Source organism: Cordyceps javanica, chromosome 1 (assembly GCF_051103115.1).
Source record: "Cordyceps javanica chromosome 1, complete sequence".
NCBI lineage: Eukaryota > Fungi > Ascomycota > Sordariomycetes > Hypocreales > Cordycipitaceae > Cordyceps > Cordyceps javanica.
Genome location: NC_139295.1, coordinates 4,857,858 through 4,870,284, shown reverse-complemented (window position 1 = coordinate 4,870,284; position 12,427 = coordinate 4,857,858). Strand labels below are relative to the sequence as shown.

The 12,427-nt window shown below is 55.0% G+C and overlaps 3 protein-coding genes across 3 annotated transcripts; all 3 read left to right on the top strand.

The window, feature by feature from the left end:
* Positions 1-596: 596 nt before the first annotated feature.
* V2A60_001463 (DEAD/DEAH box helicase) lies at positions 597-3,008 on the top strand (the record flags this gene model as incomplete). Its single annotated transcript, XM_083252824.1, has 1 exon — positions 597-3,008. One exon carries the CDS (start codon positions 597-599, stop codon positions 3,006-3,008), a length of 2,412 nt encoding a protein of 803 aa, XP_083108950.1.
* Positions 3,009-4,716: 1,708 nt separating this feature from the next.
* On the top strand, positions 4,717-6,984 carry V2A60_001462 (YjeF-related protein N-terminus-domain-containing protein; the record flags this gene model as incomplete). Its single annotated transcript, XM_083252823.1, has 2 exons — positions 4,717-4,834; positions 4,895-6,984. The coding sequence occupies 2 exons, from the start codon at positions 4,717-4,719 to the stop codon at positions 6,982-6,984; spliced, it is 2,208 nt and encodes a 735-aa protein (XP_083108949.1).
* Positions 6,985-9,545: 2,561 nt separating this feature from the next.
* V2A60_001461 (PalH/RIM21-domain-containing protein) lies at positions 9,546-12,128 on the top strand (the record flags this gene model as incomplete). Its single annotated transcript, XM_083252822.1, has 1 exon — positions 9,546-12,128. The coding sequence occupies one exon, from the start codon at positions 9,546-9,548 to the stop codon at positions 12,126-12,128; it is 2,583 nt and encodes an 860-aa protein (XP_083108948.1).
* Positions 12,129-12,427: the final 299 nt, after the last annotated feature.

The following is a 12,427-nucleotide window of genomic DNA, read 5'->3' as shown; positions in this document are numbered from 1 at the left end:
GGTCAGCGAATAGAAGAAGGAGTAATCCCTAGCATTAGGGCGCGTTGTTAAAGTTTGATCAAATCAAAAATGCCCTCTACTGTGCTCTACGGAGAGTAGTCTCACACAGTGTTGCGGACGCGGGGCAACTTGGTGATACCATCAACAACACCAGAAAATTTAACCGCAAGTACGCGGATTAAAGGCGAATAACATCCAAAGCGAGCGCAATTCACTCCTTATGATTTCTCTATCCAATAATACTCTCATTAACGATTTACTTTGTTCATATCTGAACCGCTCAATGCGCGATTGTTCCCCCATAGTTTTGGCAATGATTACCTAAGCCACTTACACGTCGCGGTGGACAATTCGACGCGTGCTAAACAACTGGCACTTTCACGCTTCCATTGTTCCCCCTCTACCCGTCCAGTCCCGCGTTCCTTCTTCAAGTCGCCAGTCCCCTTCATATGACTCTGAGAGTCTCTGAGTTGCCTTACAGATCCTTGCCCCCGCTTCGTTGCCTTTTCGTCCGCCAAATTGCTGCTCCTCCTTATGGTCCGCTAACGCCACGATACTTATCCGAGAGTGCTGCTCTCGGTGCACCGTCCGATTCAATGCTCGCCAAGGCCAATAAGAGCTACGAGGCCAACCAACCTCCGCCCTCGCAACGAGCCTCCAAAGGTGGCGAGCTCGCCAAGCAGCTTTTCCCATCCAGCAGCCCGAGTCAACCACCCTCAGACATTCGCGAGCAGCTCAAGTGGCGCGGGCCGCCGCGCTTTCTAGACTCGTCGCCCTCGACGGCACGTTTCAGTCGGCCGCAATGCCCGCAACCAGAGACCAGGTCAGCTAGAGACAATGGCACTACGGGTGGCAGCGGAGCCGGCAAGGGGTCTTTGGCTTCACTCTACCGCAACTCCTCGTCTTCTTTTCAGGAGAATGTTGTTGATTTGACAGGGGACGATACTACCACGAAAGCTCGGCAGCCGGAAGTGTTCTTCGCCGAAGACGATTTTAGCGACGATGACGACCTGGACCTCGATTTTAAAGTACCATCGGCCGTTTCGCCATCAAAAGTGACGTCTATTTCTAGGTTTGCAGCGCCAAAGGAAAATAGGCCTCCGCAATCCTCAGAACAAGCCATTCCTTGGTCATCATCCCCGGCGTCTCACTTCCTACCACCACGACAGCCTCGAACTGAGTCGAACTTGTCGGCGGATAGCAATGGATCTTTGAAAAGAGAATCGCCAGAGCCTGATGACGACTGCTTCGAGACACCAGCGCCTAAGACGAAGAAGAGGACGCTCCCTACCAACTGGCGGCGGGAGAAACCCTCGGAGGAGACGCTTCTCAACGCGAAACCCGAGACCCCAGTACAAAAGGCACGTGCTAATGGCCTATGGGATCCGTCGGCCAGCGCAATCAAGGAACAGAAGAAGCAGCTGAAGAATCAGCGGTCCACAAAGCAGGAAGTGTCAGAAGCGGAAGCTCTGACGGCGCTAGCGGAACTTGAGCCGCCTGAACCCCAGGTGGTCCCTTTTCCACAGTCGACTACCATTGCGCTGAGTAGCGAACAACGTCATGTGTTAGATCTTGTCGTCGAGCAAGGGCAGAGCGTCTTCTTTACCGGACCTGCTGGTACAGGTAAATCGGTGTTGATGAGAGCGATTATCAGTGAACTCAAAACCAAGTACGGGCGGGAATCCGACCGCGTGGCGGTGACTGCGTCAACAGGGCTCGCTGCGTGCAACATTGGGGGTATCACGCTGCACAGCTTCTCCGGCATTGGGTTAGGCAAAGACGATGCTAGCGTCCTCGTGAAGAAGGTGCGGAGGAACCCAAAAGCTAAGAATCGATGGCTCAAGACCAAGGTTCTGATTATTGATGAAATTTCCATGGTGGATGGAGATTTGTTCGACAAGCTTTCTCAGATTGGGCGCATGATACGCAATAATGGCCGGCCCTGGGGCGGGATCCAGCTGGTGATTACGGGAGACTTTTTTCAATTACCACCGGTGCCTGATGACTCGAAGGCGCAGGCCAAGTTTGCCTTTGACGCGGCAACGTGGACTACGTCAATAGACCATACAATTGGCTTGACCCAGGTTTTTCGCCAGCGGGACCCAGAGTTTGCCCGTATGCTAAACGAAATGAGATTGGGTAAGATTACGGAGGACACGGTGCGAGCGTTCAAGGCTCTTGACCGGCCACTCAAGTTTGACGACGGTGTGGACTGCGCAGAGCTCTTCCCTCTCCGTGCGCAAGTAGAAGGATCCAACGAGAAGCGACTGCGAGAGTTGCCAGGCGCCATTCACCGATTCGAATCTGCGGATACAGGAGAGCAGGGGATCAAAGAAAGACTGCTGGCCAACATGATGGCGCCCAAGTCGATTGATCTGAAGCTTGACGCGCAAGTGATGCTCATCAAGAACTTGGACGCGTCGCTGGTGAATGGGTCGCTGGGTCGAGTGATTGGGTTTTCGGACGAGCGAACGTTTGACATGGGCGGGGGCATACCGGACGACCCTACAAAGGATGCGGCTTTCAACAAGGCACGAAAGAAGTTGAGCAGCTTCAGCCGGGACTCTGAGTTGGTGTCGAATTCAGGAAAGCAGTACCCAGTAGTACAGTTTGTGTCTTCATCCGGGGTGCCACGCGTGGTTCTCTGCCAGCCAGAAGAGTGGACGGTCGAGCTGCCCAACGGTGAGGTGCAGGCCAAGAGATCACAGCTGCCGCTGATCCTGGCGTGGGCACTGTCCATTCACAAAGCACAGGGCCAAACACTGGAACGAGTGACTGTGAACCTGGGAAAGGTATTCGAAAAGGGCCAGGCGTACGTGGCACTCTCTCGAGCGACATCGCAAGATGGACTCCGCGTGATAGGGTTCGATAAGCACAAGGTGATGGCGCATCCAAAGGTGGTTGAATTTTACAACAAGCTATACACGGTTGCGGAAGCGGGTATACGGAATGGGACTTTGGCCCGAACGAATGGGATATTGGACTTTGTGGCCGCTAGACGAGGCTAATAGAGGACAATGTGGCCATGGATAGTCGAATCATGTTTTGTACAGTACATTTGGGTGGCCATTCACGGCTGATGTGACTACCTACGCAGCGCAGGTCATCAGTCAGGGTTGCGGCGTCCGTTTAACTACAGACCCATCTACATTTGGACAGGTAGCGGTATGCATGATAGTGATAGTAGCTGCTGCGGGGCTTGTAAATACCACCATGCCTGATGTCATGACGCCCTGTTCAAGCTCATCTGTTTGTGTATCGCGCTACACTGGCTGACTGCCTATTGCTGCCCTGTCCGACGCTCCTGTTGGCCGCGCGCCTGTGGCCCGTCATCCGTTCGGCAGGGTGGGTCTGAACGTCGGTAGCACATTGTGAGCGATGACTCTGCCGGCGAGCGGGTCTGTGGCTGCATGTCGCAGACGGGTAAAGCACTCGGGTACTTGGGCGGCGCAGCTGGAGCCAAGAAGTGTGGAAAGGCAGCACAAAAGATTTTGAAAGGGGCCGGGCAACGTACTTAGCACACGGCAAGTGTGTGTGGAATTCTTTTTTCCAATCCTGTCCCGTACCTTTTTTCGTGCGCGTTGAGAAATGCCTACTGATACTCGCGGCTTGCTCTGTAGCAGGAAGCACGGCGGGTTGTCGTGCCGGTTGCAGGTAAGCAAGCACTTACCAGCTACTGATCAAGCAGGGCCATGCAAGTACCACCTTACCTACCTAGGCAAGTAATTGATGATGGCAAAAAGGCGCTCCCGCCCCTCTAACTACGTAAGTGGGCTTTGCTGGTAATTAATTTAGCATGGAGGGACTTTTCTCGGGTGTTTGAGTTGAGTGGCTTGGAAAAGCCAAGTTGGTAGGTAGGTAGGCGGTACCTGCTACCTGTACAGCGCTACGCAAGTGTATGCAGGTACAGAGTACATATTTGCCTACCTGTAGGTAGCTACCAAAGCAAGCCGTGGCGGGGAGCCAGCAACCAGGATTTCTTTCACATTCATGGGCGACATTTCTTCCGCTTCTCCTTCACTCAACCCCAACGAGCCCTCCTCCCCAAGACCCGACCATTCGCAGCGCGATAAAACACAGCGGAATCGCTGCAGTTGTTCGCGTCTGTCTCTTCCGCATTGCCTACACAGGGCTCTCGCCGGTCCTGCGTTCACTTGCCCCCCGCACGCCTGCCCCCTTCGGCGCGAGCAACTACTGGCAACTTGGCCACGAGACCTCTTCTTGTGTTTTTTTTTCCGCTTCTGACCGAGCAACCAGAGGCCTGATTGCTTCCATCAGCTGGAAATTCAAAACGAAGAAGAAGGAGCAGGTATTCATTTACCTCGCACCTTGTCTCTCTTTTTTCCTTTCCCCAGTCCTTTTCATTCGCGCTCCCTCCTTGTGCTTCCTCATCCACCAGCGCCCACACGCACAAATCGAGACCAGCGACATCGCCAAAGCCACCCGCAAACGACAACGACAAGTCGGCTCAGGATCGACCTGCAGCCTCCGAATTCCATCGAGGAAACCAACGAATCGATTCACCAGTCCCGGCAACCCACCAGCACTGGGTTCTCTTCTTTAATGCAGGGGACTCTCGGCCAGACATAGTGGTCTCTCGTGACTACAGTTGGCTTTCTCTCGTTTGGCGACGTCGACCTATGCTGTCACACGCAACCACGAGACGACTCGCGACGTAGACGACGGACAGCTCAGAAATACCGTCCCTCGCCCAATATGGCAAACCAATTCATTGGTCTCCAGATGCGGGTGGTTCTGCGCGATCCGCCAGGGTACCAGCTCACTGGTACCGTTCGTGACGTTGAAGCCGGCAGCAGCCTGAGTCTCACCAACGGTATGGTGTCTTGGCTTTTCTTTTCCGTCCTTAGTTATCACGCTAATGCGCCCTCACTAGTCTTTGTAGTTGCAACGCAAGAGCATCTCACCCAGATGCGTATCAATGCCCTCAATATTGCCGACCTCTCAGAGCTTCCCAAAGAGCAACAGCAGCCGCAGCCGCAGCCCGTTTACGATGCGCCGAAATTCACCCGTCCCTCAGGATATGCCGCCCAGACGACTTCGCCGACAAAATCAAACTTTGTTGACCCTGCTATTCTAAGCGTGGGGCGCCGGCCAGACTCGGGGCCACCTCCGCCGAGTGTGCCAGTCAAAGAACCGGCGCAATCTCTCGACCCGGGCCAGCCATACCCAGCCATTTTACCGGGAGACCAATCAAAGGGTGATCTTGGCCGCCTTTTCAAGAGCATGAACATATCCAAGGCACCAGATGTCGATAAGGCACCGGCAACCCCCAAGGCGACCCAGCAGAAGCGCAAGGCTCGAAATCGCAACTCTCAACACTTGAAACAATCTGACAACGATGACGATGGTGTCGCGGCTGTTCCCGGTAGTCACGGCAAAGGCTGGCGGCAGACGCCGATACTGCAGAGTACGTCGTCTTTCCAGCCATTCAAGGCTCTCAAGAAAAACGGCAAGACCCCCAAAGGCCTGCCTGACAATGGCTGGGCTTCCGAGGACGTGACGGAGGACATGCCCGAGTTTGACTTCGAGAATAACCTTGCAAAGTTTGACAAGCGCACGTTGTTTGACCAGATGCGCAAGGAAGACGTTGTCGACGAGGCTGATCGCCTCGTATCGCACAACCGGAAACCGAAACCTGGAACGGCAGGGGGCAAGAATTTGCACTACACGGAAAATGTTTTGGATCTCCCTTCAAGCACCCAAAATGCCGACTACTGGAATAGCGAGGCTGAAGTCGGAGGCGTTCACGACAACGAGGCAATGAGTGGCCGCGAACAGAAGAGCGGGCAGTCGACCAAGAGAGCCGACAGCAAATCGGGACCGAGCCGCCGCTCGCAGTCGCGCAAGGCTAGTGCCGTCATGGGCGGCCACCCACTGTCGCGTGTCAACTCGAGTGTGCGGCAACCACTACCGTCACGTCGGTCCAGCCCGCGATCCGGATACCGTAGCGCGGAGGTCCAGACGCCAAAGGTTCAGCAACCGGGCCTGTATCTGGTTCCGTCGAACCGCCGGGTCGAGGCCATCTCGACGCTTCAGATGCTCAATCTGGAAAATATTGCGGCCAACGAAGTTGGGCTCCCAGAAAGCCTGATGGCTGAGAATGCGGGCCGCGGCATCGCCGAGGTGGCCGTGCAGGCGCTGTCCGATCCAGCACTCAAAGTCCGATACGAAATGGCCGGAGCAGCGCTATCACAGGCCGCGGATGGCTCGTCGCCAAGCAACTCAACCATTGTGATTCTGGCGGGGAACAACAAATCTAGCATCCGCGCGCTGGTGGCCGGTCGTCACTTGCGTAACAAGGGCTACGACATCATGGTCTGCCTGGTTGGTATCGAGCGAGAGCGTGACCTGCTCGAAGAGCTGCGACGCCAGGTGCAGCTATATCGCAGCTTCGGCGGCAAAGTACTGAAGAAGAATGACTTTTTCGAGCAGCTCCGAAAGACGACACCCTCTGGCGCGGCTGCCACGGGAGCGGGCAGCAACGGAGCCGGCCGGGTGTCGGTGTCTCTCATTATCGACGCTCTCCTGGGGCTGACAATGTCGTTTGAGGAACTGCGCATCGGTGATCAAGCGACAGTGTACGAACTGATGGAGTGGGCGAACCGCAACGAAGCGTTTGTGCTGTCGATTGACGTCCCGTCGGGCATTGACCCGAGCACTGGCAAGGTGGCGATTATCGACGGGTCGCAGCTTTTTGTCAAGCCACGATACGTTGTGGCCGTCGGGGCGCCGAAGCGCGGGCTCGTGGAGGCGGTGACGCCACCAGACGATGACGATGGGTTGGCGGCGACGGGAGGGGTGGCTCAAGACGAGGAGTGGCGTCTGTTCATTGTAGACATGGGCCTGGGGCATACGGTGTGGCGCAAAGCAGGAACCAAGGTGCGCAAGGGCATCGACTTTGACGGGAAATGGGTGCTGGAAATGAAGTATCGGGGTGTGCAAGAGGAGTCTGACGACTACTGATGAGTCGAGACAGGACGTCTCGACCTTGTTGGTTGCAGCTTTTCTTGCTACTCCTTTGTCAATTTTCCTTTGTTACTTGCATACTGGCGGCGTTGATGGAGAAAAGGATGCTATATTTACAAAACGAGAACACGGGTTCTTCTTGTTTCTTTATTACACATCTCCCTGGTTTAATTTTTCTGTTCCCTTTGTCGTTTTTGTGGGCACACATGCCTGTTGCCCTGATATTTCTCTTAAACATGACATATTTATTCGGGCCGGCTCAGACAAGGCTAGAAAGCAATTGTACAATGAGGAGAGGAAGAATATCAGTGGGAGTAGTCAATTGAATCGATCTTGATTTCCCCCCCAAAACAGTCTTGAAACGCTTGATGTCAATCGCTACTTACTGATAAGCAGATGAGATGCAGATGGTCGTGGGTGACTCCGTTGGAGTGCATGTTGCGTGTCAGAGGTGTCACATCTGAACTAGACTGACTGGGGTTTGAGAAAATAAGCTTATCGCTAACTAGTGTTAGCGGGCACTGGTCCGTGATGAGTGGACAGAGAGGCCTTCGGGGGGGGCGCGGGGCCTCATTGGCGGGCGACGATTACATGGATATTTAATTAGAGTATACAGGGGTGGAGGGGGGAAAGGGGGGTTGACGTGTTGTACTTGCTAGGTAGGAGACCATGTGGCCGAAAGCAGAAGGAAAAGAGTTGCTGCAAAGGAGAAGAAGAGGAAGAAGAAGAACAGGAAGAGGGGAGGTGGAGGGATGACGGGTGATGTATTCATTTTCCGCCGGCGAGGCAGTGCCAATACGGACAAGGGAGCGTAGAAGGTGCACAAAAGATGTGCAGTACGAAGAGCAGGGAAGGGGGAAAGAGGCATAGAGAGACGGGGGTTCGCAGCATTCAGCTGAGGCGGCATAGAGCGGGAGGGAGGGGGATGGCCTTGGACGGGGGCGGCGGCAGATGCCGGAAAGCAGAGAATACAATGGATGATGAAGGGAAGCGTTTTATATCTTGATTAAGAAGAAGATTATTTGTTCTCCTTTTTCGAGAACCACCCTGTTGGTACATGGAAAACGGGAGGTTTTTTTTCTTTAAAAAAAAAAAAGAGCGAAGAGAAAAACAGTGGTGGTTTACGTTGCATAACGACGGGGTCATGGTTTAAAATCATGGCGCCATTCAGGTCTAGCGGGTGGTTGGTGGGATAACGTCCCTGTGGTGGTCATTCTGCTCGCTGCATGACTAGGTGAAATGGGTAAGTCGGTAACGCGCAGTGCATGAGGACAGATGGCTGATGACAACCTACGGAGTAACCCGTGCTCGGTAGAGACAAGACGGGCGCATGCAGATACGTAACGGTGCCGTTGCGGATGAGCGATAGTCTTTTTGGGATCTTTTTTTCTATTTTATTTTCAAGTCTTGTTTTGCTTTTATCCAACGAGTCCGCATGGATATATATATATGTATATATATATTTGTATGTATGTATATTTGTATGTATGCTGGTAAACCCCTCTGATATGAGAAGCAGGCAAGCAGGGCTTCCCAGGTACAAGTATATTGCTATCCCCTTGAACGATCTTGTGCGCACGGCTGTCGGCATATGCAGACCAGAGGGGTGAAAAAAAAGAGAGAGATCAAGTGACGAGGGAAAAGGTGGTTCGCACCGGATAACCGAATCAGAAGTAATGCATGGCATACCATACCTAGTCAATATCATCATGAACAAATTGCGCCCGCATTATCGGTTTTGCATTCCTATCACTGATGGGTGCCTCGATATCCACTAAAACTCTCCCTCTTAGTGGTTCTAGCATTTGCTCCTCCTCGTGGCTTATTACCAGTACTGGTACGGAGTACTGATACTTACTTATCCGTCGGTACTTAGCACTACGCTGCTGGCTGCCCGTCCGTCCCGGTCTCTCTCGAAATCTCCCTCGCCTCCTCTTCAACTTCCCAGCAACCACACCATATCTGCACATCTTGTACTCGCTCCCCGCAACTTTTCTTTTTCCTTCTCACGAGCTCTACTGGTGCATCTCCTCTGCGTCATTGTTTTCTTTTTTCTTGTCTTGTCAAGACCCTTTTTTCGTCCATGCTGAAATCTCTCACACCTCCGACCGCAATTGTCTCACCTCCGTACACGGCCGACCGCTCACTGCGCCGTCCGCTCGCCACTACCACCACCGCCACCACCACCACCACCCGCCGCAACGTCGCCGCCCGGTCCATTTTCCCGCCTCCAACGTTCAAGAACACACTCGGTCGCACCCTCGCGCCTGCCAGCCGCACCACGTCACCCACGGTTCAGGGCATACCGGATTCCATGGCCTGTACTCGCTAGCCTTTGCCTAATTTTGTTTTGGCCCTGCTTTTTTCTTTCCTTTTCTTTCGGGTCTCACTCATTACCGCCGTTGACGCCAGCTCTCTCATTTTGGCCGCGTTTCGAGCAACGCCCAGCGCGTGCGCCCCCCCCCCCCCTCCCTCGTCTGGCTTGGACGTTCTTCGTCATAGCATCACTCTCTCCGGAACTTGTTGCGCGCCTGGAAAGGGGGAGAAGGGGAGAGAGAATGGTGTCCGTCGACGTCGCCGCCACATCGGCGACGCTGACGGCGGCCGCTTCCCTATGCACGTCCACCCTTTACCCGGCCCTCGGCGTCATCACCCTTCCCAACGTCGGCCTGCCCATCACCCTCGCCGAACCCCTCGTGCAACAAATCCCCTGCGTTCCTCTGCTTTTGCGCGCCGATAATGATGCTGCCAGCGGCGCAAGCAGCACAGGCAGCAGCGCCGAATCGAAACAGGGAGCCTCCGCCAACAGCGGCACCCCCGTCACCTCATCCGCCGTCGCAACCGTCTCTGCAGACGTCGCCGCCGCGTCGAAACCGACAACCACCGACGACAGCAACATTACAATATCCGACATTGTCGTCACCGCAACTACCGGTACCGCCACCGCGACAGCCACTCTCAACTTTCACAACGGCAACGATAACCCCAAGACGGTTCACATATCCAGCTTTGGCGACCCCTTCTACCTCTCCACCTCGCCCATCATCTACGCCCTCTCCGCCACCACCATTGTCTCCTGGATGCTCGTCATTGCCCTCTTCATCACCACCCGCTCCACCTTTGACGGCGGCATCGTCTACCTCGGCAGCCGTGGGAGCTTCACCGGCAGCTCCTCTTCGGGTGGCGTCAGCATCGGCGGTCGCCCTTGGCTCCAAAAGATTGCCGCCCTGACCGTCGCCATATCCCTCACCATCGCCACCGCCGACACAATGTCCATTGTCAAGGACCAGTACGTATGGGGCATCACCAATGCCCGCGAGCTGCAGCGCGACGTCATGTCCCGCCTCGAGCTCAAAGTAATACGAATCATATCAGATACCTTTCTCTGGCTGGCCCAAGCTCAGACTCTTATCCGCCTCTTCCCTCGGCATCGCGAAAAGGTTGTCATTAAATGGGTCGCCTTCGCACTCATAAGTCTCGACGTCGTCTTCTCCTCGCTCAACAGCTTTCCTTTTGGTGAATACGACATCTTAAATGGCAACCACGCCGATCCCAACGAAAACGACGAAGGCCGCAGCAATAAAGGCCTCGCTCATCCAGTCCCTGCCATTAGCTACGTTTTCAAGCTCTCGCTCGGCCTACTCTACTTTTTCTGGGTATCTTACTATGCCTTCTTGAAGCGACGCTACGCCTTTTACCATCCGTTGATGAAGAACATTAGTCTCGTTGCGGTCATTTCGCTTCTCGCCATCACCGTACCTATTGTCTTTTTCATCCTCGACATTTCGAAACCAAACTTCACCGCTTGGGGTGATTATGTTCGCTGGGTAGGTGCAGCCGCTGCCAGCGTGGTTGTGTGGGAATGGGTCGAAAGGATAGAGGCGCTAGAACGAGAAGAAAAGAAGGATGGTGTTCTCGGCCGTGAGGTGTACGACGGAGACGACATGCTTGAGATCAATGCCGCCGAATACCCCTGGCGCCATAAACACGGCAAGTTTGGAGGAAGCGGCAGCAGTGGTGGAAGTAACGGCATCGACCTGGAAGGCGGCCAGATGCATCACCGACCCAATGGGCATGCGCACATGCCAGGCGGCATGCAGAATGGGCACGCGGGGCCGACGTCGCACGATCACGACGGGCGGAGCATGGGCGATATAGTACGACCGCCTTTATGGTCGCAACGAGCAGCGCACGCCGCCACACCGGTCAGCAGAACCGATACACCCAGCGTCGCAAGCACAGTCTACGCCATCCGGTATCAGGGCGAATCGAGAACACCAGAGCCGCCCGTGCCTTACTACGCGCCGCACATGTCTGAGCTGGTCAGACATCCAAGCGGGCCGCAGAGCTACAGCGAGGATGCTCACGACGCACGGAGCCATAACGGGCGCGCGGGTGCCAGGTCGTCACCAGATGCGTCTGGTGATGCTGGGAACGCCGCCAGCGAACATGACAGAGAAGCGGGAGCAACGGCCGCGCCGCGTACGAGGGTTCTGCGCTCAGTATCGTACAGTCACGAGCCGGAAGCGCAAGATGTCGCTGACGAACAGCACATGGCAACCCGAACAATGGACTTCAGCACCATGGCGGCAGGTAACCGGGGCGGTCGGAGCGGCAGATGGGACCTTCGTGGGCGGTTGGAGGACTTTGCAGCGTCGCAGGCCGATCGATTCCGCGAAAAGTTCCATCCCTCTACCGACACGGACAAGCTGCCCGTCACAGTAGTGCCAGCACCTCCTCGTGTCGGCGCTGCGCTGCAGCAAGTCCTCGAGGAAGACGCGGAAGGCGACGCAGCGCCGCGACGACAACAGCAGCAGCAATCACAAGGCGGCAGCGTCTACGGTGGCAGCTCGGCAATCGATGCCGCGGCGTCCACAGCGTCGGAGCGATATGCCAACGGCCCTACGCGATCCTCAGCAGCGCGCAGCCGACCGTCGCCGCTTCCTTTGCCGGTGAGCCAGCCGCCTCTGTGGCCAGGTGTGAATCGTCGCGCCGCAGCGTGCGCCGAGGAAGAGGACGACGAATCGTTTGATGGAGAGGAGGACGACGACGACGACGACGGCCACTCGTTGACTGATGACTTGTCGTCGCTGCGTTCGCGGGAGCGGCCGAACGGATCGTCGACGTCTCGCACGGGGTAAATCTTGGCATGTACATGAAGAAGAAGAAGAAGAAGAAGAAGAAGAAGAAACGGACGGCTTGAAGGCTGTCTTGTATATACTTGTGCGATATATCATCATCATTGTATCTCGAGAGCGTCTTTTTTGAGGGGAGGGAATGGGGCGTTTTACTTGGCGTTTTATCGAATATTCTTCAGGATTGGCTTTGGAAGGCATGCCTGTATTACTTTACAGTGCTTATCTTGCAATTATTCAGTGCTTACTTTACAGTTTTGAGGCGGTTGATGAAGAGGTACAGAGGCTGGCATTTTGCCAGTCTC